The following is a 25,874-nucleotide window of genomic DNA, read 5'->3' as shown; positions in this document are numbered from 1 at the left end:
GTGATTGCATAAAATTAGAAGAGAGGTAAAAAATTAAAAATTTATTAAAAATGTGTTTATGATGTAACAATTATTTTAAAATATAATTCTGAAAAAAACTCTTGACCACCCAAATAGAAGCAAATAAGCAGATGCGATTATCAGGTGATAGATCAAAAAAACTCATTTAAAGGGTTTCTTCTTAGTTCTTGGGGATTGGCTTGTAAATTCCGCGCCTGATGTTGTACTTTTCCGCCTTTTTATTTAAATTATTTTTATTTTTCATTTTTTTTGGGGTGCCATCTGCAAACAACGCCCCGCAAAAAACACCACCGAGCGGTCCAGCCTATCATAGCCTTCACATCGTTTCTACTCTCCGACTTTTGTACCAAAAAATCGTCCCCTGCCTCCGCCTTTTCTATCTCCTTCTCTCTCCTCCTTGGATCTTTACGGCTGCGCTTTCCATTTTTGATCCGTCTTCAAAATTTTTATTCTTTACTACAAATTAGGGTTTTATAATTACCGCCCTTTCTTTTTATCTCGAATCTTGAGCTCTGCTTCTCTCCTGTCTCTCTGTCTAGGGTTTTTACAGATCTAGTATTCGTTCTTCAGCTCTTCCTTTTTAGCTCAGAGCTTCTTCTACATCCATCTGTATATTTCTCTTTCTCCCTCTACCTATACAGACAAATACAAGTATATTTACACCTACTTGTTCTGTACGCCACCGGCGCCCACGGATTTGAATATGTTTTGGAAGCTTACGGCTCTTTCTGCTTCTTCTCCTGTGAGTTCAACTCGATCCATTTATTTGCGCTTTTATTCATTTTCTTAATTTAATTTTAGACTTTGGTAAGTAGGCTCTGCGAATTTAATTCGTTGAGTTGAAAATTCATGCACGTTGCAGCTGTATATTGAAAATTTGCTAGCTGTTTGTAACTAATTTTTGCTGCACAAGTGCATTTTCGCTAATTATTGCTGTTTCAGATGAAGCATTGGAAATATTGAGCTTTGTCAGTCTATACACAATTTGATATGTTGCTTTTATATGAAATGTTTAATTCAGCAGGTTCTGGATTAGCACATTCTTGCAATTTCATGAATGAAATGTTTGTTTTAGTTTATTTAAGCACCTGAATTTAATTTCTCTTTAATAAATTAGGCGGAGTATTTACTTAGTGAAATGTCACTGGGGTTGCTTTCCTTGATGTGAAATCTCGAGTAGTATCACTACTAGCGCCACATTTCCTCTGCATGTGGTGCCTCTCATAAGTCTTAAGATATGGTGTTTTTCCTTTGCTGGATGATCTACGAATGCTACTTTTGTCCCCATAGAGAGGTTTAGCTGACTACAAGCTTTACTTGTCTCCTTAAAATAAGTATATATAGCTTATTGCTGCCCTTGTTGCTCTCGCTTCATGGAATGAACTTTTGATTATTGAAGTAATGTGCTTTTCTGAGATGTACTTAGTTAGGGGGTGATCCGGTACAAGTAACAGCTTGATGAATTGTACACTTTGAACTTATGGAAAGTGTTGCTGACCAAAGCTTTACCATATTATAAATCTTGTCTGTTGGACTCTGTATCTGTCATTTCCTCACAAGTCTTTCTTTTTTGTTGTTCCTTAAGGATTTTGAATGCTGGTGATTAGCCAGTGATACTAATTAGTTCTGATTTGCCATGGACTGTGTAGGGGTCACATGTATGATTCTCTGAGCCAGGTTTACTGCTTATGAATTCAGTTTTTGTTTGTTTAGAGTAACATTCTAATGTGTTATGATTTTCTTTGTATTTTTTTTATATGTTTCTAGGTTGAATCAGTGTTAGACAAGGAAAACTTCACGTTGGAAGAGCTTTTGGACGAAGAAGAGATAATCCAAGAATGCAAAGCGCTAAACAGTCGGCTTATAAATTTGTAATAGACAATCTTTCTTAAGCTCTACTCCCCTTCCAAAAGAAAGGAAAAAAAAAAAAGAATAAAAATCCACAGAAGAATGGGAGAAAAAACAAAGTGGAAACAAGTAGATTCAGCATCTATAAAATGTTTGTAGCACCTTTAATATATTAAAGGTAATTGTAAATCACTTCTGTTTACAGTTTGAGAGATAGAGCCCAGGTTGAGCAGTTGCTGCGGTATGTTATTGAAGAGCCTCCGGAAGATGCTGACAGTAAGCGAACATTCAAGTAGGTCATTGTGATTCAGTTGGGGGAAAAATGGATAAGCATTTTAAGTATCACTATTATAGTTATGCGAAAATGTCGCGCTTGAATTTTTTTTTCCCAAAGAAATCACAACTTTTACTTTTAATAACACATCTTGGTTATGTTAATTTAGGTTCCCATTCATTGCTTGTGAGATTTTTACATGCGAAATTGACGTTATTTTAAAGACTCTGGTGGAGGAAGAAGAGGTATGGTTGTTGTTACTTATAGGCACACACTATGAACAATTGAGAGGCCTGATGTTTCCATTTGGGTTGTTTGATACAGTTGATGGATTTGCTCTTCTCGTTCCTGGAACCAAATCGTCCTCATAGTGCTTTGCTTGCTGGGTATTTTAGCAAGGTATTTTGTTCTTGTACAAGGAGCTGTGTATGTGATGTTCATTGTGTTTTTGTTTACTGGTGTTTCAGCTAAAGTAAACTGTTTCATGTAGCTTTTGCTGTATTGCAGGTTGTAATTTGCCTCATGTTGCGCAAGACTGTACCACTTATGAATTATGTTCAGGTGATTGAAAAGTAACGTCTTCTATTTTTGGGTTGATAGTTGTTGTTTGGCTTTAATTGCTTAAGTTGGATATGTTATCGCTTTTTAATGGAAATTTCCTTGAACTAAATATTTAAGGCTGCTTTAGATAGGCATCCTATGTCAATGAGTGGGGTTTGTATTATGTTGCTTTACATAGGACTTATTTTGTGTTTTCTTCAATAATGAATTTAATTTGAGAATATGAGTTCTCACTACACACAAAGGCTATGCAGGGGAGTTAATCAGCATTTTCATACATTAGCATTTTAAGATTGAAGTGCATAACTGCAGTTGCAAAACTGAACACTCTAGTTCTGTTGCCCAGAAGAAGGTAGTTAGCTTGGTTTATGCTGATTACAGACTAATAATAGTATTTATGCTCAGCTTTCTTTTCATTAAGAAAAATCTTGCATTGATTTTCCTGTTAAGAATCTAAATGACTTAAAATTCATGTTATTTTGTCATTGTGTCTGGGCTTTGTGCATATTCTATTCAAGATTAATGGGATTGGCCAATTTGGTGAGAAGCAAATAGTTTGTCAAAATAGATACAGGAATTGCAATATGCTTTACTGATGAAAGTTGAAACTGAGTTTATCTTATATCTTTGTGATATATCTCGTCTGTTGTTTGAATGCCCCTTTTTGGCAGGCTCATCAGGATGTCTTCCGCCAGCTGGTTGATTTGATTGGCATAACATCCATAATGGAGGTTAGTTGCATCATTCGAAGTGTTACATCCTGTTACATGACCTTCCATATAGTTTGTAAGCTTAATTTAAGGTTCTTTTATCACAACCCTTTTACTGATCAGCTTTGCATACAGGTTTTGGTACGACTTGTTGGCGCTGATGATCACATCTACCCTAACTCCATGGATGTGATGCAATGGCTGGCAGACAGCAATTTATTGGAAATGATTGTCGATAAATTGAGTCCCTCTGTAAGCTAAGAGAACTTTTAGTCTTATGTTAACTTGCTTTCGGAGTGGATGCATGATGCATGACACTTTGAGCATCCAGTGATACAATGAGGCATGTATCACTTTGTTTTAATAATTTTTCAAGGATGTTTTCCTGCATCTATAGTTGATCATGTTGCAATATGCATCATGCGGATTTCCCATGAGCAGGAAATTTCTCTTATAGCAGAAAGCAAACCTAAAAATGTTGAAGTTAAAAAGTTCTTTTCACCTTGTATTGGTCAATTAATACATTTTGGCTCCATTTAAGTGTTGGAATTAGCTTTTCTTAGAAACTATCCCATGGTTAGGTCCCATTATTGTCATGATGGATACTTGATTGTCTTTCATGTGTACATTTCATCAGGTTTTTGAGTTTATATAGTCGAGTATTCTATGTTGCTATAGTAGCACATAGAAATTTATCTGGTGTGTTCTTGATTCTGTCCAGAGTCCTCCTGAGGTACACGCAAATGCAGCTGAAACCCTTTGTGCTATAACCAGAAATGCACCGTCACCTTTGGCCACAAAATTATGTAGCCCAAGGTTTGTGAAAATATGAGCTGATTCAACATTTCTTCTATCTTTGTGAATATGAATATTGTACTTATCTTGTCATGCAGTTATGTTGCAAGGATTTTTAGTCATGCACTTGAAGACTCGCATTCAAAATCAGCTCTTGTTCACTCACTGTCCGTCTGTATATCTTTACTGGACCCAAAAAGATCAATTCCGTCTCCTTTGACGTACTTAATTCGAAGTCAGCATGTATTCGAGTCACCTATACACGTAAATCCTGATACAGTTGGAGCTATGCTGCCAAAACTTGGTAAGTCTGTCAGTGTTTATCCATAATTTTTGTAACTAGTGCCATTGAAATCTATGATCTGTAGTACAAGGTTCTCTATCTCACGAGGGAATTTAGAAAGGTTTAGGTGACCTTGTAGAAATGTCAAGCTCATTGGTGATTAATTATTACATGCTTAATGTTCTGATTAGCAACGATCTTATGGACAAATTAGTAGTTCTGTTGTTTTGGCAGATCTTTATGTGTCAATGATTGAACCGTTGTTTGCCAAGCATACCTTTTTTGTCCCTTTGTCACGATAGATTTATTGAACATTATTCTATTCTTGGCTTGTGAAGGGACCTTGTGATCTAACGAGTCTTGTCTCTGATTTAGGTAGTAGCATTTCAGAGACATATAATGGGATGATGAATGCCACCGAGTGGAAACTGTGGCAAATTGTCAGTTTATGTTTGTAGATATTATGTAGGTTCTTACGAAAGTTAGGAGGGGTAAGTGTTGCTGATATTGCATTGACTGGAAATCATCTTAACAGCCTCGATTTCCTGTGAAAGCAAATGAAATTTTGATATCTGAATTTACACCTTTTTTGAAATCCAAATTCTAAATTTTTATTTTCCCTGAAACTTAAATTTACCCTATGACTACTGAAAGTATCTTAATGTTTTATTGAAAATTAGTTCTGTGCATATGCATTCTTATGTGGTAGATACATGATAGAACTCAAGTCTGAACTACTGTTTGTGAGAGGTAGAGGGGGATTCTGTTGTTTGAAGATTCTTTGTCTTATAATGCCTTGTAATTGAAGCTAAACATTATGCTGATTTTAGTTACTTATCCATTTTGGGATCTGGAAAGTGCCAATTTGGGAGTAAATGATTAATTGTACATGTGCTTATTAGTGCAAGAGTGCAGGTGGAGGGGTCAGGGCTGTGGTCAAAATAAAACAAACTTCATCTTCTTTTAGTAATATTTTGTTGTTTTAATTTGTCTTGTGGTGCAGTGGACCTGCTGATGTTGTTAAATGTGTCGTCTGATGAGAAGATCTTACCCACAACATATGGTGAATTAAGACCACCTCTTGGGAAACATCGCTTAAAGGTTTGTCTCTTCAATTGTGCGATAAAGTGATACCAGATTTTATACTTTTGGTGTTGAGTAAAAAAGAAAGTCTCTCTCTCTCTCTCTCTAAAATCCGCTAGTTCCTCCCATTCCATGTCCCTGGAAGAGAAGAAAATTGATTTCTGAAGGCATTGTTTGAGAAATGAGTCAATTGTGAACATGTTGCATAATGTGTCAACAATTGATTTTTGTTAAGTTGTCTGTTTGCAGTTCCACTCTAAATTTGTATTGTTATGCAAATTGTAGATTGTAGAATTCATTGCTGTGTTACTGAAAACTGGAAATGAAGTTGCAGAGAAGGAATTGGTGAGCTCTGGGACTATTAAAAGAATCCTTGACCTCTTTTTTGAGTAAGTCCCCCCAAAAATATTGTGCATTTTGTGCTTTAGTAACGTATTATCAAATGATCTGTGGTAAATGCTTTGATCTTTTTCATTTGAAAAAACTATTTCAGGTATCCCTTCAACAATGCATTGCATCATCATGCAGAGAGTATAATTTATTCATGTCTGGATAGCAAAAGCAATGCAATAATTGACCATCTTTTCCAAGAATGTAATTTGATTGGAAGATTTCTTCAAGCGGATAAGTTTCCTACTGTCACTGGTGATCTTAGTCTGGTAAGTTGTAACATGTATCAAGTAATTGTCTAGTGAAGTACTCGTAACCATTTGAAATCATTGGGCATTTGTGTTGGTTTTGCTTCTTAAATAATCTTTCTTGCTGTTGTTTTTAACTAGGAATTCTTCAAGTTCATATCTAATTATGCATCTCTTCCTGCAGCCTAGTGTACCTGCTGGTGGAAGACAGGCTCCTCGGGCAGGATTTATTGGACACATAACACGCATATCTAATAAAATTGTACAATTGGGAAGCAACGAGTCATCCATTGGAACACATCTTCAGGTGTCAGAAAATAGAGATTTGTTGTTAATATGTTCTCTGTATATGAATTACTATATATATCTTACTTGACTATCATATAGTATTGTGTACTGTATGTTGTTCCAGTTGTTGTAGAATTCTTTTATGGATGTGGTTATTCTATGAAGTATTGAGGTTTTTAAGTTAAAAACCATCTTTCTTTAGAGTTTAAAGCAATTTCCATCCGGAAATCAAGGAGTCATGGTGGGTAGCAAGGACTTCTGGTTATCTTTTTCTGTTTATTGTGCTGAAGTATTGAATTGCCATCTCTTATCTTGTTTTGTGGTTCCTGAGTTCAAGTTTACTTTGCCTTTGGTTGGGATCCGGTGGCATGCAATGAATTCCTTAATGCCCCCTTTATTTCTGTATGTCACAATATCAACTGACATAAATCTGGATCTCATAACTCTTGAGTAACTGCTTCTATCATTGACTTCTTTTGCTGGATACTTGTAGCTTGGATATTGAGTGTCTGATGTTACTGTTGATCTATGAAAATGTTGATTTGTGTGTTTACTGGATGGCTTAATTCCATCTTAGTTTTATTTTCCTAATTTACTATTGCTTCAACTAACATAATTCTAATTTGTTTGCGTTAGGAGAATAACGAGTGGAATGAGTGGCAGTCTTCAGTCTTGCAGGAGCGCAACATAGTTGAAAATGTGTACCGATGGGCTTGCGGGTATGCCTCTTCCTTGACCACTTTGCTTTCCACGGTTCCATGCATGCCAGTTCAGAGGGTTTGTTATGTGAAATATGGAATTGTTGCTTATGTTAAGAAAAGTTCCTCGTTATTGGAGTGAATAAAGAACAACTGTTCATCCTGATGGCCCTTTCTGGTCTGCAAGATTTCGATGAAGATTGTGACATGCATACCTTTGGTGTTTCAACAAATTGAAATTTATTAATCTACAGTTGGGGCCTAATTAGATAAGGGAGATTTAACGGCAGCAATAAGGATTGTCAACATTACAAAATAGGTCTTGACAACAACTTGGGCGGAGAACAAGAAATTTTAAGAAGATAAAAGAGTGATAGGGGAACTAGTTCTGGTACGAAGTAAGAGGAATTACAATTTAAGGATGCTTAATGTGTAATTTTCTATCTCTTTTTTGAATTTACTGTCTTCATATTTTCTTCTCGACTTGGGTATCTTCTTCAGATGCCTAATACATACATACATACATGTGTGTGTGTGTGTGTAATTCTAGTCCCCCCTTCTGAATTGACCTGAAGAAGAAACTGCAAAAAAGCCTGGTTTCTAAATAACCTCTCTCTTTCCAAAATGTGAAAGATTACTGATATATTTATATGTTCACGCTACATTTTAACAAGTGCAGCCGGCCGACTGCATTGCAAGACAGGACAAGGGATAGTGATGAGGAAGATGTTCATGGCAGGGATTATGATGTTGCAGCATTAGCAAATAATCTCAGCCAAGCATTCAGATATACCATATATGATAATGATGATGCTGAAGAGGTAGTTACTTTTAAGGATATATAGTTACTTTTTAAGGATATGTAAATATACTGAAACAAATGATTTTTTGTTGCCACTGGAAAACACAAACTTTTGTTTGAATTACCTAAAGAATTTATTGCTTGGTGCAGGGCCATGGAGCTCTTGATCGAGATGACGAGGTAACATGTACAGTCTATCTTCTCTGATTGGATGAGTCAGGAATTATTTTTGAAAATTCAAGTTGATGTCTTGTATCTCGATGATGCCTGAGATACTTACAGGAACATCTCATATATAGGGTCAATGCCTAAAATACTTTCAGGAATTCTTTTTATAGTCCTGACTTTGCTGTTTGAGATCTGGTACAATATTGATCCTATTGCAGGATGTCTACTTTGATGATGAATCTGCTGAAGTTGTGATATCGTCCCTGAGACTGGGCGATGACCAGGGAAGGTTAGTTTGCTTGCTGTTCTTTTGGTAATTAAGGTGCTTGTTCAAGCGAGTCTTGTAACATACAATGTAGACATCATCAATGTCAACTTATTTGCATCCTGTTTATTTTATCTTCTCCAACCAGTTAGCTTTTCCACTGTGACCTAGTAATGAGAAATGTGTTGGAGGAAATGTACTCCCCAGCTGCTGTCAATGAAGGCAGCTTATGTGATATTTAATCTTCAATGCTTTTAAGAATGGCTAATGTTGTGTTGTTGGCTCTCCAGTCGAGGCTGTCAGTTTTTATCTATTAGCGTCTAATGTAGACATTCTATGTTTTCTTGCTGCAGTCTGTTCACAAATTCCAACTGGTTTGCTTTCCAAGATGATAGAGCTGGTGATGCACCTATGAGCACCTCAGCAACTGAGATGATGGATGAGATTAACTTGAATGGAACATCCAATTGTGGTAACAGCAGTAGTGATGATGAAGTGGTGGTTGGAGAGGACGATGAATTGGCTGATGGTAAAAATTCTGCAAGTGGTACATCCAGTTCTAGTAATGGTATCCTCAATGGGTTTAGTGGAGAAAATTCGGTAAATGAGGGGGATGAGAAGGAGAAGACAGGTGCTTCTGGTGACATGGGTTTCTTCCGATTTGAGTCACCAGACAATGACGATCTCTTTGGTGACAGGCCAATACCTGACTGGGTGGCATGGGGTGAGGCATCAGATTTCCAAGTTAGTGGATCAAGTGTAAACCCTTTTGATGATCAGAGCAACTCTGACATTGTCCCTAAAACAGTGGAGCCAGTGGTGACCCCCGTTAGTTCATCTTCAAGTGGAGACTGTGTATCCAACGGTACTACCTCCCCTTCTGCAGATTCTAGCGGCAGTTCATCTGGATCTGATTCAAGTCAAAAGGCCGTGTCAGTACCCTCTTTGTTTGAAGAGGATGTTGAATTTGTAGGTGTAGAGTTAGAAGGGACAGAGAAGGCAATGGAGCAGGCTCTCAAGGAGGGGATTGTTGGGGAAGCAGGTCCATTGAAGAGGACCATAGCTCCCAAAGTGCCAGAAAAGGAGAATCCAGATGATGATGGAGTTGGTGTAAAGGAATATAACGATGCAAACTACTGGAGAGTTGATCAAGAGGTTGCAGTGTTGGAGTAACTCTGGCGTGATCTCTTTGTGTGGAAAGTTTGAATCTGAGAGCTGATGGTTGGGGTTGGGGATCCCATACCTAGATTGGGGTTGGTTTCTTATGCTGCGGGATATGATGTACAGTATATTTTTGTTTCAACTGAGAATTATGACGCTAGGCTACATAGTTATTAGTGATTATTTATTGTTATATTTCTTGTCTATTTCAATTTCGGTTGAATATTTCTGAGTTTTATTCTCATCATAATTTTGCGGAATTTACTCTGGCGGCAGCTAAGCGTCCAGTCATTTGCCAATCAGCCGCCGTGTAATATGGACGTGGAATTTTATTTGTCGACCTGCTCTTTGCATCCTGCCCCCTATTTTCCTGTCAGGATTTCTTTTACATGTACGTGTACAATTGGATTGGCATCTCAGAAGATCATGGGTCTCGCAGAGGTCTTGAAACTTGTGCTAAATTTTGATAGGCGTCTCTTTTCAGAGCTGTAGAATGGTATATTAAACTCTTACAGTTGTTGGCTTAATATGCTGCGAGAAGAAATAATTGTGATGCCACTAAAATCAAACCGCTGCAACCATAATATATGAAAAGAGAGATGCATGGGATTTTACTATTTCAGTGATAGGATTCTTGTACTTGATTCTTTTTTCTTTTTTTTTTTCTTTTTGTCCAAAGGATCAATTGCGGTCCTCATACACCCCTTGATCTTCATTGGGACCTAGAAACGGATTAAAGAACAAATTCTAGCTCTGTAAAAAATAATATGTGATTGGACGGTATATTTATTATATCAACATATTTTGTAAGACGTGGTTGTATCTCAATCTTCTATGATTTCACGGGTTTTTATTTTTGTTATACTTTTTTCCTTCATTGATGGTCAACACAAACAGTCTAGGTAAGATATATTAATGACTTCAAAGAAATAATTACCAGAAGCACCTATTTGAAAAGAATATATATATATATATATATATAAATATATGTGTGTGTGTATATATATATAGTTTCAGGATAATGTCTTTAAATTTGGGATTCAACCACCTGAAAAAATCATATGTCCATGGATTTTACGATAAATTTAAAAATAAAATTATTTCATCTAATAAAAGAATTTATAAAATAATTACCAAAAAAGAATGGCACGTAATTTTAGCAACAAAAAAATTATTATCAAAAATTTCAAATGTATGCTAGATGCATATGAGAGATATTTCACCACATTTGCATCTTACGTATCGTTATTGATGTTTATAATTTGAGGAAGAATATATTCAATAGTAGTGAAGTTTCAAATTTGTAGAAGTAGAATTTTTTTTTTTGGGAACATTTTTATTTCTTCAAAAGAAACATTGCATCACAAAAAATGAGTTATGAGAAACTTCGAAAGTGAAAGAAGAATCAAGCAAAATGAAATTAGGGTAAAAGTGAAGCTTTAGACATTTTTAAAGAGTACAAATTGATATGACTTAATAGATGAGGACAGTACAATTAAAAAAAAAAAAAAAGAACATTAGGAAAGAATGTGAAAGTAACACCAAAAGTTAGAGAAGCTTGCTGTAGTTATTCTTTGCCGTATAGGCTTAGCTAATAAACCAATATCCACGAACAAAATTTTTTAAAATCAACTGCCAAACTTCGCTTATTGAAAGTACAAAACTGCCCATGGTACTTCCTAGAATATTATTATTATTCCCGAAATTTCAATTCCATCTCTCTATATAAAAGGGTGACTTGACCAGCAGGATTCAGAATTGCGATCATCCTGAGCAGAAGATAGCTTTAGGGTTAGGGTTTGCAGGGAACCGCTGACAAAAAAAGAAGATGATCGAGGTGGTGCTGAACGATCGGCTGGGGAAGAAGGTCCGAGTGAAGTGCAACGAGGATGACACGATCGGCGACCTGAAGAAGCTGGTGGCAGCTCAGACTGGAACTCGAGCCGATAAAATCCGTATCCAGAAGTGGTACACCACCTACAAGGACCATATTACCCTCAAGGATTATGAAATCCATGACGGCATGGGCCTCGAGCTCTACTACAATTAGATCATCCTTATCCCCATGTCATTGTACTTTACTTGTAAGTTCTAGTTCGAATTCGCTATTGATGGATCGTCTTCTCGGTTCTGATTTTGTCTGAAATTTTAATGCTACGTTTCAACGGTGGATGTTTCTAAGATGATATTCTCTTAGTAAAATTGCGTATTTGTACTTTTTTCTTCGAATTATTGGATTTTTTTATTAGATAATTAGCTTTTGCGCTGTTCTTGAAGCTTTAAGTTAAATGAGCTTTGGCAATTTTTTAGAATTGGCATGATTTGTTTTGCGAAATTTAGGTCTGGCGTGAGTTGGAGTGTCAATCATGATTATCTTGGGTTATACATGAGCTGTATTTGGGTAGCTTGCCCATGTGTTTTAATTGATGTATTCTGTAATCAATGGGTAGTATGGAACTTGCAGTTATGTTTAATTGTTGTCAGGCTATTACCAGTCGTTAGCGTTATTTGTGGATATTGTCCGTATTGTGCTTGGGCTTGCGTTTCTATTAGGCTGTGCAACATCATTGCAATGATTGAACAGGCCAAGAAGATCAGTTGGGGTTGGGGGATGATATTTTTCATGTGAATATTCTCGTTTAACATGAGGAAAGAAGTCAAACCATCGAAACATACTCGCAATCTGTATATCTGATAAAGGTCTTTCTAACGGTTATCGAGGGTCATGGTTAATGAAGGTCATAGCTAGTTGCCTTGAGGTGGAATGTTGCATCAACACCTGGCTCTCGTGCTGTTATTTTAGAAATTAAGCATGCATTCACTTGTCCAAAGTGGTCTAGTACTTGTAGCTTTGCTTTATGAGCATCATTAAGTTTTTCCCCCTTTTTCTGTGTCCGTTCCCTTAGAGGGATATCGTTGTAGAGGTTCTGAACAAAGGCAGAGCCCAATATGCGGGTTGCATGGGTGTAGATTTCTCTCTGTGTGTCTTTGAATTTTGTTTCTGTGCTATGTATAAATTTTTTGGCTTCTAATTTTGCTTTTAAACTCTTAAAAGCTAAAGGATTTTGAGAAGATGGTGTTCTTGGCATTTCATGGAGGTGATTTTTGGTGAGACGGGGGTTTTGGGTGTAATTGAAGTTAATAACTTGGTCCAAATTACATACTTCGATGACTACACGTCTTCACTTTTATCTTTGTCTATGTGAAGTTGTTCCTATTCTTTAACTACCGCTGAGGTGCTCTTGTCACTTTGTGTATTTTGTGCTACCATTTTAACTTTTCAATTCTTGTTTATGCTAGATATGCCTAGCGTACTTGGGTTCTAAGTGTGAAAACCAGATAACAGTAGTATTTATTGTCTTAGATGCTTCTCATAATCTGAAGAATAGTTGTTTGGAAGTAGGGTTCGAATGAAATGTAGATGTGACCTGAAAAGTGTTTCTTGCTCTGTTACATCTGTTTTTTTGATAAAAGCTTCAGGATCTGTTTGATGAGATGCATACGCTTGTGTTTTTGCCAAGTTAACATTAAAGCTTTATGTAAACTGACCATGGTACTCCATGACGTTTGTATCCCATTAAATGCTTTGGTATTTTAAGTATTGTCTTTTATGGCCTGCAGGTGTATTCTACTGCAATCAGAAACATGGAATGGATCTTATGCAAAGCATTCTCCTCGAGAAAAAGATATTGATGTTAGTAGCTTGTGTGGGTCGTCAACTCGTCATATGCTAAAGAACATATGAAAACTCTGGCCGCTGCGTGAATTGTGTGACTAATAACTTGTCTAATACTGCATTGTGCTCGTTCAGTGTTTTTCATATACTTATTTTTGTCGATGCTTTGTTGTGATTATTGAGCTGTTATGTTGAAGGTAACAACAGGCTTGGGTTCCCCAACCCCACCCCTATCACTCCCCTCATAGCGAAAAAAAGGAAAAAAGAACAAAAGAATTCCGGTCACAGATTGATAAACAAGAAAGGGAAAAGGAGAAAAATGGAATGGAGAATAATGCTATATAGATTTTCTTTCACTTCGTCGGTTCGTGTTTCGGTGTTCCAGGACAAATATAAACCCATATGGCAAATATAAACCCACAACATCTGCTTCGTGCTTTCTCGCTCAGTTTAAATGCACACATTGCATGAGGGATGGTTGAATTGCAGAGTTGTATCTTCTGTATCCAACTATTAGAGTTTTGACTCTGTTCTGCTAGATTCATGCAAACTTAAGAACAAACTCGAAAAAGAAAAGAGAAGAGTAACACTTAGCGGACTCAACTGGTATGCTCGAATGAAAATCGGGAGTAAAATTCCAAGCACATCTTTAATGCAACAAAAGGAAAAAGGATGTGGATAACATTCTCAGTTTTATAAAGCTGACTAAAGCATGATAGACGATGCCTGGCACCTCCTCGTTTTCGAGCTAAAATTAACATATTTGATTCATCCAGTAGCAGCAAAAGCATGGGCGAATATGTCACCAAGCTGGACCTGCGCCGGACTACTAAGGTGCAAGTTATCCGGCTCCATTGGCAACCCTTTGGCATCAATAATTTTCACATTTCGAAGGTGAACTCCAAACTGAGCTTGTCTTACTGCATCAATGTAAGGCCCTTGTCCTGATGCCAGTGCGACCTGAATGATCGGGAGTTCTGGTAATTTGAGATCAGCACGCAGATTTGTGAAAAATCTTTCCAATCTCATCTTGTACAATGATGCATCCTGTGGATTGTTAGTATCACTTTCACCTTGATACCACAGAAGTGCTCGGATTCTAAATCTACCACCAGCTTGCAGGGCGGCTGCGGCTGCGGCCCTCCTCAGTAGCTGGTTGTAGAGGTAGGTGCCACGGCCCCACTCGCTAATCTTGGTACCCATCCTACTTCCGACGGCGCAAGGGACCAAACCAATCACCCCAATTCTGGGATTCAGATTCAGCAACGAATTGGCGAACACCATTCCTGGTCCAATCCCACATGTTGCATTCACATCTATGTCCCTGTGCAGGGGCTCCTGAGCCTCCATCCAGCTTAGTCCAGCACTAAGCCTGAGAATCTTGGACGGTTTGGGTTGGCACTCAAGAGGCACGACGCCGTCCCAGGTGCCGTTCATTACGCCGCCTCTGCCGGACATGTTGCTTTGTCCGGCCAATAAGAAGATGCTGCGAACTCGTGAAGGATAGCCAGTGGTGTTTAGGTTTTCAGTGCCCACCAGCTGGGCATATGCCAAAACCATCAACCAAACAAATGCAAACATCTCTTCACAGAGGGGTGCAGCAAGGAATCAAAGAGACCTCTTATTTGCCCTGAGGGGATTTTGACCAAAAGAGGCTCGACCTAGCTGTCCACTTTCTAGATACTAGGCCTCTAGGCATATTATGGAAAAACCTAAAGATGTCACCCACTCTTTCTTACGGTGGATTTATTTAAAATTTAATACAAACTTTGGTAGGATTGTTTTGTATGCAACGAGACAAACCTCGTGATATCGTGATGTCAATATGTGGAACATCCTGGAAGAGATTAGAGATTGGTGGTTTGCAAATTGCAGATTCTCCAGCTAGGTCCATCAGCCGACAAAAGCTTCTAATTATTTGAGGTACATCAGTCATCACAAGGACGAGTGAAACGCGGTTTTATTAATGAATAATGGCTTATTTGGATCTAACTCTTGCTCTTGATAGTCGATAGAGCTTCTAAGTCACTTTGCCACGGGATAGAGTTTATCGACTCTTTAGTATACCCTTAAGAACACGGAATCCAGGCGATTTATGTATAGAAAATTTTTCACATACACAACTGTAATAAAGTTTTTGAAAAACAATCCAAAAAACACGGATATTCTTGGGCTAGTTCTACTTCTATTTCCAAGACAAGTGTCCTTTGTCTTTACATATTTTTTTAACTTTACCCAATTGCTAACTCTTATCAGATGACAAAATTTTAGAAACATAATGAAATAAACGTGCGTCCAGTGAAATGTAAGGGAAGGTAAGTTCGAGAGGAGCCACTAGCCATTTGGTCCGGTGGTCATCCCCTTCTTTGGGGATGCTGGAGGTTAGGGATTCAACCCTTACCTCCCACAACTTGTCACTCTACGTGACTGGTCTTTGTTCCCGCGGGGTAGCTCGAGCGGTCCGCTCCCCCTCCTTAAGGTATGGCGACCTTCCTGACTTGTCCAGGGTTCGAGTCTCGCTGTTAACGTGTTCGGTGTGGAGTGGGGCCTCCTCTCCCGGGCCGCAGGGGATTAGTCAGGCCCCGTAAAGATTGACCCAGACACCCCTGTGTCGACCAAAAAAAAAAAAAGTTCTAGAGGACAATGAAGTATCAGATGGATCAAAAGTAGCCCACCATGGAGGGCTGCTACATTAAAACTAGCAGTAAAAATAAACAGGTAAATAGGACTCGTTACCCCAGTCAGCCAAAGTATGCTCAGTGTTACCCCTTATCCCTTGTGTCCTCCCTCCCCTTAGTATAGAGTAAGAGTAGGCGTAGTATAGAATCTATTGCATGCAACAACAAAAAAAAAAAAAAAAAAAAGTGGTTAAGTAGGCCAATTCTGATGGGCTGAACTGCTCTATAAAGAATTGGGCCAGCACAGTGGATTGAACACGGGCTAGTTCGTATGGCCCTGCCGTTGCCTCTTTTACCCAAACATGTCCTAGATACTGTAGCAGATAACTTTAGCCGCTAAAAAACAATCAGACCTTTCTGCACTCGTAAAAATCGCAGTCGTTCTCCAAGCTGACAACTAAATCTTGACCGTACACGTATGATAAAAATGACCTCTGAGATCAATTGGTCCTGCACGTCAACGAACAATGGGTGCAACTCCTCGTCGGTTTAATTCGAACTCGACAGCGACGAAAGATAAAGTTGAGCGGGGTCCACCTTACCCATTTGCCATGTCATCTTCAAATCTATGTCCTTTCCCTGGAAGGGTATTGACTTTTCATTATTAGTCGGTTGAACCACAATCAAACAAATTTTATCAATTGTATTATTGTATCACCACCATCTTTTTAAACTTTTGATAGATAACACGGGTATAAGATTTTTGCTTCTGTAAAAGGAGGAGGAAAGAAAAAAAAGAAGAAGAGGAAGAAACAATTAAACCTCACCAAGCCATCAAGCATGCTGATTGGACTGGTAATAAATCATTTGCCTGGTACGGAGCTTTCTTATAGTCAGGAGAAAGTTGTTTAGCCACCTTTTTTTTAGCAAAATATGTCTATTTTGAAGATAGACTTGTTAATACTACTACTAAATGGTACGAGGAGTGGAAGTTAAAGAATCAAAATTTACTAGCCAACTACTGAGAGTATTATGGTGTTTGGTGTGCGATGCGTGAAAATTATTATTATTATTATTATTTTTATAATTTTGGAGTTGTTTTGAAAATACACATTTACTGTAGCATTTGGAATGTGAAAAACAGTTTTTAAAAAAAAAGAGGCAAAAACAAGGAATTCAAACGGACCCTACGTTTTCTGTGAACATGTTTTTTACTTATCTTTTTATCGCACGTACGTCAAATTGTTACAGTACATTTTTCTATAAAAACTCCAGAAACTAACAATTCGAACGGGATAGGTATATAAGAATTGGTTTGATTTTTGGGTTTGTTTCTTCATACATCAATCACTCAGCTATAAAAATGGTTTGACACTAGAATGGCTTATTAAAAAGCAGTTGGTGTTTAGGAGTACTTGAATTTGGTGAATGTCTTGAATAGTCTTCTTCTGTGATGGATACAATCTGTCATAGGAGCATGTAGAAACGTGAAAGTAATTAAAAAAAGTGCTTGGCCCAAAAAAAAAAAAGAAACAAGAAAAACAGTAGAGATGCATCTCTGCAAATTATAACCACATTTTGAATGGATTTGTTCCAATTGGACAAAAAACACTTTTAAATTCTAGAATTTACAATCAGAAGATAAATGTGTGGCTACCTTATATTAATCAAAGACTATTGACTTATCTTTTTTATCTGTTGCATCAAAGTCAATGATCGTTATGGAAAATCAGAAATCATATCTAGAATGTCTCTACTCTCTCTTTTCGTCACTAAAGACACCTTTTTTTTCCTTCATTTTAGATACACCTATTAAGCAATGAGCTCACAAATAGGATTTAGTGCCTCGACCATTTTAAAACATTTCAAAAAGTCCATCTCAGGAAAAAATTTTCAATCGAAACGCCAAAAAAAAAAAAAAAATCACAGTAGTGATAACTACCTAGAAAAGAACAACAACGTGTATTTGTAAGAATTCTTAATTTCCAAGGTAAAAAAATTCTTTTGGGACTTCGGATTTTGATGGAAAAAAAAATAAAAAAAGATAGCGAAAGACAGAGAAGAAGAACATGATGCAGCTATCCCCAAGCCTGGTTTTGGGATTCCTTATCAAAATTTGAATGTGAATTCGTACTAGTTTTTAAGTCTACACAATTCTTGGATCTTGTGTGAAGTACATAAATTAACGTGAATTCCAAAACCACACGAAAGTGCTACTAGTAGCATATTCAATACTAGTACTATATATATGTAGCTGTTCCTTGAATTCAATGCTATTATTATCTACTGACTTTCGTGCAGCCGAAATAGTTTCTACTAAGTATCAGTAGTATTAGTTGGTTGGGCAATGTTTTACTCTGTTCCTAGGGTTTAATGACTAATGAGGCAATGGTTGAACACAGGCTAGAGGACGGCATTTTTCTTTTTTAGGAGGATTAGGACGGCATTTATAGGATCAAGTATAATTAGTAATGTTAATGTGGGTTTTAATTAGGGAAGACAAGTAGTAGAGCTAGAACTTTTATTTCATCAATTTTAGCCCATGTATAGTACGCCCTATCCAGCCATTCATTCATCATGCTCTTTTGCCTAGTTTACTATGTGTTCTTGGTGAATTTTCACAAACGGAATTTAATTGCAACACCCCCATAATTTAAAATCCTACCTAGTGCATCCCCAACCTAAATTGAAAGGAAAGGCTTTTTAAAGAGAGTGAGTGAGTATTCAATTCCATTTATTTGTCTCTGTACTTGTGTTTCTGATTTGATGATCTGGTGATCACGATAACTGGTGGGTAAACAAAAAAAAGGATTTGACGTTGAAATAGAAAATGAAAGTCGAAGGGATATCAGTCGTATTAAAGTTATGAACTCTCAACCCTTAACAGAAGTTTCTGTTTTTGTTTGCATTATTAACTCACCAAATAAATTTACAATAACATAGGGCAAGCGCTGTGGTTGGAATGTTAGAATTCCAAAATCTGCATGTCATGTCCATGACAGAAAATTATAAAAATGAGAAGGTACTTCCACCAAAATCCAATCATGAAATGATAATGGAAAGAAAAGGAACTCTCAATGATTCTTGAAAAAAAAAAATTAGTGCAGCATTTTTTTTTATAATGTGATGTATGTGATATAAAATGGTAATTAAAAACATTAAAAAGAGGTATATTGAAAAACGTGTTTACGATGCAAGCAAATTTTTTTTGACAAAAAATCACAATCCAAACACATAATTATAACTTTATTATAAAATCTTTTTTAATTAATTATTTTATTTCACATACATCATATATTACAGTAATTATTTCAGATGATATTTTAAAAAATCTCCTGTCCAGACATAATGGCTAAGATTCGTTACTTGGGAATAAAGTACTTGAGAATTTTCAACTCATACTCTATTGCCGTATGAAAATTGAAATGAAATTATGAACATGACTGAGCAACAACCTGTTCAGATGGAAAAAAAAGGTGGAAGCAAACATAAAATACGCAACAAATTCATTCATCCGGGTGTGGATGGAGCACAAGTCCATGATACTCGGGTTTTGGAACTGAAAACGAAGTAGGAAAGTTTTGTTCCTTTGAATGTGTTTCGTCATCAAGTACTAATTCTATAATTGATCACAGATCAGGTTTGAATTGAAAGCGTGATCATGTCTATTTATGGACACACGTAATAAGAGATGAGATTGAAGATGACGATCACAATTCAAATTTGAATTGAAATTGTAATCATATCTATAGACGGACACACGTAATCAGAGATGAGATTAATTGGAATCGTGATCATGTCAATCGACGGACACGCAGTAAGAGATGAGATTAAAGAAAACGTTTAATTGTTCCCATTAGCCCACAGGGCCTCCATCGAGCTCCAAAGAAATCAGACAAAAACATGATCGGACCTCTAGACTGTTCCTTTACTCTCTCTCTCTCTCTCTCTCTCGGGGCTTGGATCCTTAAATTCAGCACCATAATTGAGTGGATAGATAGGCCTCCTCTTGCGTCAATTGGGAGGTGTTACAGGTTAATGGAGTTTTAGTCAAACAGGTTATTAATATCGGAGGATGAAGGTGAAGGCGTGGGGTGCAAAGGAGCAGGGGGAGTGAATAGACTCGGGCATCAAGGCGGCGACACGAGTGGGAACCGCACGTGAACTTTAACAGGAGATGACATCAAATTTGATCAAATCATTCAAGAAAGTTGAAACCAACACCTCACCATGGTTGGCTTTGTCATTTGTGGTCAATTTTGGGCAATAGTGTCCCACACCTCACGTGTGTGGGGGTTATTGCTGTTCTTCTTTTTCTTGCTTAGTTGGTGTTAGACTTTTTGAACGGCCTAATCAATGAGGTTTTGTCACTTTTAGGTTTGTGGAGATTGTCAACATGTTTTCAAGTTGGGTTTTAGACCACGCCAGTTGCTAATATGTTTTTTTGGAGATGATGACCTGTATCTATTTGCCCCATGCCACAAGTTACGCATCAATACGTTACTAGCACACTACTAGTACTGTTTTATTGTTGATTTTATTTCCTTTTAGGTATCCTTTAGGCAAATTGGGAGCCAACTTCTTCGCACCAATTCAGACGCCGGCAGTGGATGTTTCTTTCCAAAGTTCGTCGGTAGAGCTTCTTAAGGATCTTCTCTTTAACTCGTTTCCTCGCTGGCTTTCTGCTCTCCTCTCTGTCTCATCAGGCACATATTCTTCTTCCAAGACCATGCATGAGCCCTTTTCATGCCACACTTGTTATTTACTTACCCATCAGATGTTAAAAACAAATATTGCTCATAGAGGACCGACAGATTCATGTTCAAGTCCGCCACAGAGAACACAAATTCACGTCAGTCAGTCATAATAGGCATTTTATGAACCTAGCCATATACCAAGACTCCACATTCATTGAACTGTAATAGTAGCTTAGCAATACACACAAGTACTACAAGTAAATTTCCTCCAAATGAGAGGTTTTTCCAAGCTACACAAAGAGTAGCTGCTCCTTAGTCAAACAAGAGTACTAGAACTTCATTTAAAGAAGTTCCTAATTACATAAAAAGTCAACAACGACAAGTATCTTGAACAACTGTCAACTTTTACTACATCAACTCTCCAAGCCGAACTGCACTATGCAAATATGCTCAGCGGTCCTGCCTGGTTTGAAGAATCTAGTCCGCGTTCAGCAGTCGGTAAACCAGTAAGCCATTTCCTGAAACAACACAGGATCCTTATTCCTTAAAAGGAATCGGTGCCAGAAGAGAAGCATAGCATAATGGAAATGGACTTGTCAAGAGGGCATTTGACGATTTAACAGATTTATAAGAAATGAATCTTCTAACGCAAGAAAATACGTGTCACAATATTAAAATTCCACCAGAATAAAGCATATGCAAGAAATTAACTCAAGAAACCAATGAGTACCTGCCAACACTATTGCCTGGATTCTTAAAGATTGTCAATCTTTTTGCAGTCCTCACAAACTCACTGTGTACAAATGGAGGCGATAAATCATAAAAATCACATCAATATATTCAAATATCTACACAACCTCTTAATTTTCAATGCTTTGCCATCAAAACAAAATATAAAAAGTAAAACGACGGAATCATTTACCTGAAAGATTCATCTCCAGTCTGTTTAAGGGCACCTGTTGCATCACGGTAGAATACATGGCCCTCCAACTCTGATCTCTCTATCATAAACATGCTTGTCAGCTTTTTGTATAGCTCTTCATATGAACCAAGAACGGAGAGATCAAGAGTCCTGCCAACATCTTCCGATTCCAAGAACACTTTGCAGTGACCAGTATCAAGGCCAAGTTCAGCTGCATGACATCCTTGATTCCAAAACAATCCAGTATTGGGCAGGCTATCCATGTGAACTTTTTGATCAAGTGAAACATCTTCTGCCTTCAATGATATCCCACATGCTGAACTTTTCCCTACTTGAGAAACTGCATCACTATTGTAGCCATGTGACATCTGCTGCTCAGTGAGTATTGGCTGACCAAAGAGTAAGAATCTAGGTGTCCTCACACTGGTGGTCTTTTCCAGCTTCTGACTAGAATTTCCCATGGTTAACAAGCAGGATATATCATCACTGCTATCTAAGTGGCCTCTTATGATGCCATCAGAGCTTTTAGCAAGCGGATCCAGCTGCTGGAAACTGGGGGATATCAGTCCCAAATGCATTTTGTTGCTAAGGTGGAGATCCGCTAATTGTACTCCAAGTTGAGCATGCCTGGCTCCCTGTATGCCTGCAGGAATGTTATCAGATAGACAACATAAAGGACTGCTTGGCCCAAGAGGGTTGCCTGAAAATGACGGCATTGGAAATTGGCCGTCAAGAGAAAAGTCCGAGTGCTGCAATAATCGCAACTTCTTCCTTGCTGGTGAGAATGGAGATAGATGAATAACGGGCATATTAGAGACCAATTCAACCAGCCATGGGCTGACGCGCTTGACATTTTGCAGCAAATCTGGCTCATCCCATGTCACCTGATAGATAGTTTCCAACAGGGAAAGGCGTAAAACTAATTGGGGGAAAAAAAAGAGACTTGCATATGTAATCAAGTTTGTCCTTCATATAAGCAAAACTTGGATTTAGCAACTCAGAAAGTTAAATTTCCAATGGGGAGTTCAATGGAGAGAGAGGACAAAAATTTCCAATGGGGAAAAAAAATTCCAATGCACTATCAGAAAATTCCCATTTTCTTTGAAGTAAAGTTATTCACCATAAATGACTATCATACTGCATAACCACCATGCAGTTGAGGAATCAATATTTCATACATGCCAAGCATTTGATCATACTTTAGAACATCAAACAAAACCATATTTCCTCAAATATGGTAGGACCAGATGCTAAATCATTTTAAACACACCATCCAGCTTCAGCGTAGTGAACTCATAGTCACAGGGACACGGTATAGACACATGAAAGGAATAAATCACTGGAAAAAGTTCTTACCCACAAAACTGGGGAGAAAATTGTGAACAAGAAGACTACTAAATATGTACAGCATGTCTTCCCTGTCAGTCAGGTGCACACTTTGAATAATATCTATCAGACACCATGTGGCTTCTATACAAGATCTTACAGTTGCTACAAATCCAATCATTGAGCTATTCACACTCGATATGTTTTGAAGCATGTGAATTCTGATGGTGTCATAATTTGGCTCATTAAAACAGAGAACCTGAGTTGGCTTTTTGTTTTTTTTCCGTTGAACTGTTGTCAACAGGCATGTTATGCCATGCAATGCTATCAAACTTGCACAATGGCAAAAAGAATTCCAAAGATAGCTGTAAAGCATATCTGTGCAACCAAACTTAAATGCTATAATTCTGATAGTAACCCTCAAGGAATTAATGCACTGGCAAATTATCAGTTTTGAGTTTTTTTTTCCAGGGTTAACTGAACAGATATATAACCTTCCTCTTGCGCTACTCAAAAGGACACAAAGTTGACACTTGCATGGTATGCAGCTCACTTTGAACCAGTATTAAAGGTGATAATAAAAGAAAAGAAGTGTAACAAATAATGGCTAATAAGCTAATCGTATGTATGCAAATAGTAAGGCTATAAATGCAGAAAGTCTTACCTGGAGAAGTCTCCATGGAGAATTAGGCCAGCGAATCGGATCAGCAAACTGAACAGCAGCAATCGTTCCCATAAACCAGCTAATTCGCGAAGAATCCTCAGTTTCAAATGGCATCTTGAACCTCATCCCAGCACACCACTGGACCCGCATTGCGGAACTCACAGATGAAGCCTTGACAAAAAACTCCGGAGTACTAGCACGCGGGTAATACACAACGTCAAAAGGCTGCCCTTTCACAGCAAACGAAGCAGCTTCAATCACCGATTCAGCCCTCACTCTTCCCCGTCCCTTCAAAGCCCCACCACCATTGCCAGGTGAATTCAGATTTCCGGCGCTGCCAGTTCTCATCAGCTTATTTTCATCTTCTCTGAGAAACATAGAAAATCCTCCGTAATTTCCAGCTGCAGAATTCCACCCAGATGGGGACTCGGGGCCACCAATACCACCCCTCTTAGCTCTCCGAATCCCCACACATAGATCACCGCTTTCAGCCCTCAGAAACACAATGGAATCACCAGCAATTAACTTCTTCTGGTTCACAAAAGTGCTCCATCCCGTAGTCAACAAGTGCCTCCTCGGCGTCCCTCGGTAGATATGCCTAAACTTCCAAGTCTCCCCGTGAACATCCTTGGCCACAACAGTCTGAACGGGCGGATCAGCCGTGTAATCCAACCGCGGGAAAATCGTTTCAGCACAATACCTCGGGACTGAGAAACCCCCACCGTTATTGGCATCAGATTGGGTCAATGTTTTCGCAAAAGAAGCAGGCTTATCAGCTGACGAATCGGGCCCATTACCCCCCAAAACACCACCACCATCATCATCAAACTCATAACAACCCTCGTTGTTCCCAATCGGAACCAACCTAACTCTCGCATAAACCTCATCGGTCTCAGGGTCAGCCAAGAACTTGACAGCAGCAACCCTGCAGAGAATCAAAGGTTGGACTCTCGGCATGCCTGCAAAATCAACATTAGCGAGGGTATGCTCAGCATGGCCTTGTGGAAAATAATACACTCTGGAGTTAACCACAGGCATTTGGACCATCCCTCCAGCACAGGCATGCCATAACTGAGAATCCAAGCTTTTCTCCACCATCTCCTTCATATTAATTACCCCAAACTGCAATCCTTTTCAGGAAAAAGCTCTTTGGAGTTGAATGCACCCGACTAAACAACCACGGAAAACGCTACTACTATACTACTCCTTCATAAAAAAGGCTGCTCCTATTTCTCTTTGTTCTCAGTAAATGCTGTAACAAAATTCCCATCAACACGCATTAAAAGTCGGTAGTCCAAATTACAAAATCAAAACCAATGATTAATGAAAAAAAAAAAAATACAGCCACACATAAGAATACCCACAAAGAAAAAGCTAACACAAACACACGCACAAAGAGACAAGAACAACATATAAAGAAACTCTTACCAACGGCAAAAGAGGGCCTTAAAAGGAAAAGAAGAAACAGAGATCTATGGGAATTCAACCGGTCTACCTAGAACAGAGATCAGGGCAGAGAAATGGCAGTTCCAGTAGCATGTCTTCTTCATCATAAGGACAACCTAACCAACCAAAGAAAATAATTTTAAAAAAAAGGCACGAACCACAGTAAAATGAGAAACATCTTTAAAGAGAAGAAGAAGAAGAAAACAATTCCACAAGTTTCCTTAAAATCCTCACCCTCTTCTCAATCAAACGCTATAACCCCAAAAAAAAAATTCTCAAAAACAAAACCACCTAAAATATCTTTCAAGCCCCGTCAATTTCAATTTCAGTGTTATACCAACAACTTAATACGTAGAATGAGCGTTATTAACACTTCGGACGAATCTTTTGTTTGTATAAAATCACAACAATAAGTAAAAGTAATACTCGATATGGAGAAAACAGGAAGAAAGGCAGGAGGCCTTCGTACAGAAGAAGAAATGGGGAAAATGGCGGTGAAACCGGCAGCAATTCTTATTCTCTACTTGGTACTATTTGTAGCAGTACGCCTATAGATATATGTGTGCATATACATCTATATATATATATATATACCGGTGGTAGAGAAGAGAAAGAAGCAAGTGATGAAGAAGAAGAAGAAGACGACGATTGAACCTAGAGGGAAATAGAGAAGACAACACCCACTACCACCACCACCTCCTCACAGATATCCTCTCGCTTTTACACTGCTCTCACTCTCTCTCTCTCTGCGCCTTCTATATATATATATATATATGTACCTGTATATATATGTACGTATGTATGTATGTATATATATATAGCCTACTCTCTGTCTGTTTTTTTATTAATTAATAAAATATAAAATAAGTCTCTCGATTCACCCTCCGGGCCCCCACTCCCCACCCAAAAAAAAAAAAGAGCACACCAGAG

The 25,874-nt window shown here is 38.0% G+C and overlaps 4 protein-coding genes across 10 annotated transcripts; 2 read left to right on the top strand and 2 right to left on the bottom strand.

Annotated features, from left to right (window-relative positions):
• Window positions 1–351: 351 nt before the first annotated feature.
• LOC113762428 (serine/threonine-protein phosphatase 6 regulatory subunit 3-like) lies at window positions 352–9,952 on the top strand. 2 transcript variants are annotated; one of them, XM_027305892.1, is made up of 19 exons: window positions 352–763; window positions 1,789–1,892; window positions 2,075–2,161; window positions 2,313–2,388; window positions 2,468–2,542; window positions 2,651–2,704; window positions 3,376–3,435; window positions 3,550–3,666; window positions 4,136–4,230; window positions 4,308–4,513; window positions 5,496–5,593; window positions 5,861–5,964; window positions 6,069–6,234; window positions 6,398–6,520; window positions 7,141–7,220; window positions 7,879–8,020; window positions 8,152–8,181; window positions 8,388–8,458; window positions 8,788–9,952. In XM_027305892.1, the coding sequence occupies exons 1-19, from the start codon at window positions 725–727 to the stop codon at window positions 9,605–9,607; spliced, it is 2,547 nt and encodes an 848-aa protein (XP_027161693.1). In that variant the 5' UTR covers window positions 352–724; the 3' UTR covers window positions 9,608–9,952. The 2 variants fall into 2 exon arrangements, with proteins under 2 accessions (XP_027161693.1, XP_027161685.1); XM_027305884.1 differs by having other exon boundaries at window positions 7,138–7,220.
• A 1,376-nt stretch (window positions 9,953–11,328) lies between these two features.
• On the top strand, window positions 11,329–13,449 carry LOC113783047 (ubiquitin-like protein 5). The gene is made up of 2 exons (XM_027329066.1): window positions 11,329–11,679; window positions 13,217–13,449. Exon 1 carries the CDS (start codon window positions 11,424–11,426, stop codon window positions 11,643–11,645), a length of 222 nt encoding a protein of 73 aa, XP_027184867.1. The 5' UTR covers window positions 11,329–11,423; the 3' UTR covers window positions 11,646–11,679; window positions 13,217–13,449.
• Window positions 13,450–13,855: 406 nt separating this feature from the next.
• LOC113783038 (probable carbohydrate esterase At4g34215) lies at window positions 13,856–15,017 on the bottom strand. The gene has a single exon (XM_027329055.1). The coding sequence runs from the start codon at window positions 14,850–14,852 to the stop codon at window positions 14,040–14,042; it is 813 nt and encodes a 270-aa protein (XP_027184856.1). The 5' UTR covers window positions 14,853–15,017; the 3' UTR covers window positions 13,856–14,039.
• Window positions 15,018–20,779: 5,762 nt separating this feature from the next.
• LOC113780888 (auxin response factor 18) lies at window positions 20,780–25,660 on the bottom strand. Of its 6 annotated transcripts, XM_027326707.1 has the most exons (6): window positions 25,414–25,660; window positions 24,994–25,060; window positions 23,499–24,750; window positions 21,509–22,392; window positions 21,317–21,379; window positions 20,780–21,104 (listed from the first exon to the last, which is right to left on the bottom strand). In XM_027326707.1, the coding sequence occupies exons 3-6, from the start codon at window positions 24,603–24,605 to the stop codon at window positions 21,023–21,025; spliced, it is 2,136 nt and encodes a 711-aa protein (XP_027182508.1). In that variant the 5' UTR covers window positions 24,606–24,750; window positions 24,994–25,060; window positions 25,414–25,660; the 3' UTR covers window positions 20,780–21,022. The 6 variants fall into 6 exon arrangements, with proteins under 6 accessions (XP_027182508.1, XP_027182473.1, XP_027182479.1 ...); XM_027326672.1 differs by having other exon boundaries at window positions 24,927–25,660; XM_027326678.1 differs by having other exon boundaries at window positions 24,994–25,660.
• Between the last annotated feature and the right edge of the window lie 214 nt (window positions 25,661–25,874).

This window comes from Coffea eugenioides, chromosome 1, assembly GCF_003713205.1.
Source record: "Coffea eugenioides isolate CCC68of chromosome 1, Ceug_1.0, whole genome shotgun sequence".
In the NCBI taxonomy this organism is placed as follows: domain Eukaryota; kingdom Viridiplantae; phylum Streptophyta; class Magnoliopsida; order Gentianales; family Rubiaceae; genus Coffea; species Coffea eugenioides.
The sequence above is the reverse complement of the archived record's forward strand: the minus strand, read 5'-3'. Positions and strand labels throughout refer to the sequence as shown.

What these genes read in the sequence shown, in the direction of transcription:
- LOC113762428 (XM_027305884.1), top strand. Translation starts at nt 725, where the DNA reads ATGTTTTGGAAGCTTACGGCTCTTTCTGCTTCTTCTCCT. An exon ending in CTCTTGATCGAGATGACGAG is followed by an intron (nt 8,182 to 8,387) that starts GTAACATGTACA and finishes ATCCTATTGCAG; the next exon opens with GATGTCTACTTTGATGATGA. An exon ending in CTGGGCGATGACCAGGGAAG is followed by an intron (nt 8,459 to 8,787) that starts GTTAGTTTGCTT and finishes TTCTTGCTGCAG; the next exon opens with TCTGTTCACAAATTCCAACT.
- LOC113783047 (XM_027329066.1), top strand. Translation starts at nt 11,424, where the DNA reads ATGATCGAGGTGGTGCTGAACGATCGGCTGGGGAAGAAGGTCCGAGTG.
- LOC113783038 (XM_027329055.1), bottom strand. Translation starts at nt 14,852, where the DNA reads ATGTTTGCATTTGTTTGGTTGATGGTTTTGGCATATGCCCAGCTGGTG.
- LOC113780888 (XM_027326672.1), bottom strand. Translation starts at nt 24,605, where the DNA reads ATGAAGGAGATGGTGGAGAAAAGCTTGGATTCTCAGTTATGGCATGCC. An exon ending in CTCCATGGAGACTTCTCCAG is followed by an intron (nt 22,393 to 23,498) that starts GTAAGACTTTCT and finishes ACTATCTATCAG; the next exon opens with GTGACATGGGATGAGCCAGA. An exon ending in ACTGGAGATGAATCTTTCAG is followed by an intron (nt 21,380 to 21,508) that starts GTAAATGATTCC and finishes ATTTGTACACAG; the next exon opens with TGAGTTTGTGAGGACTGCAA.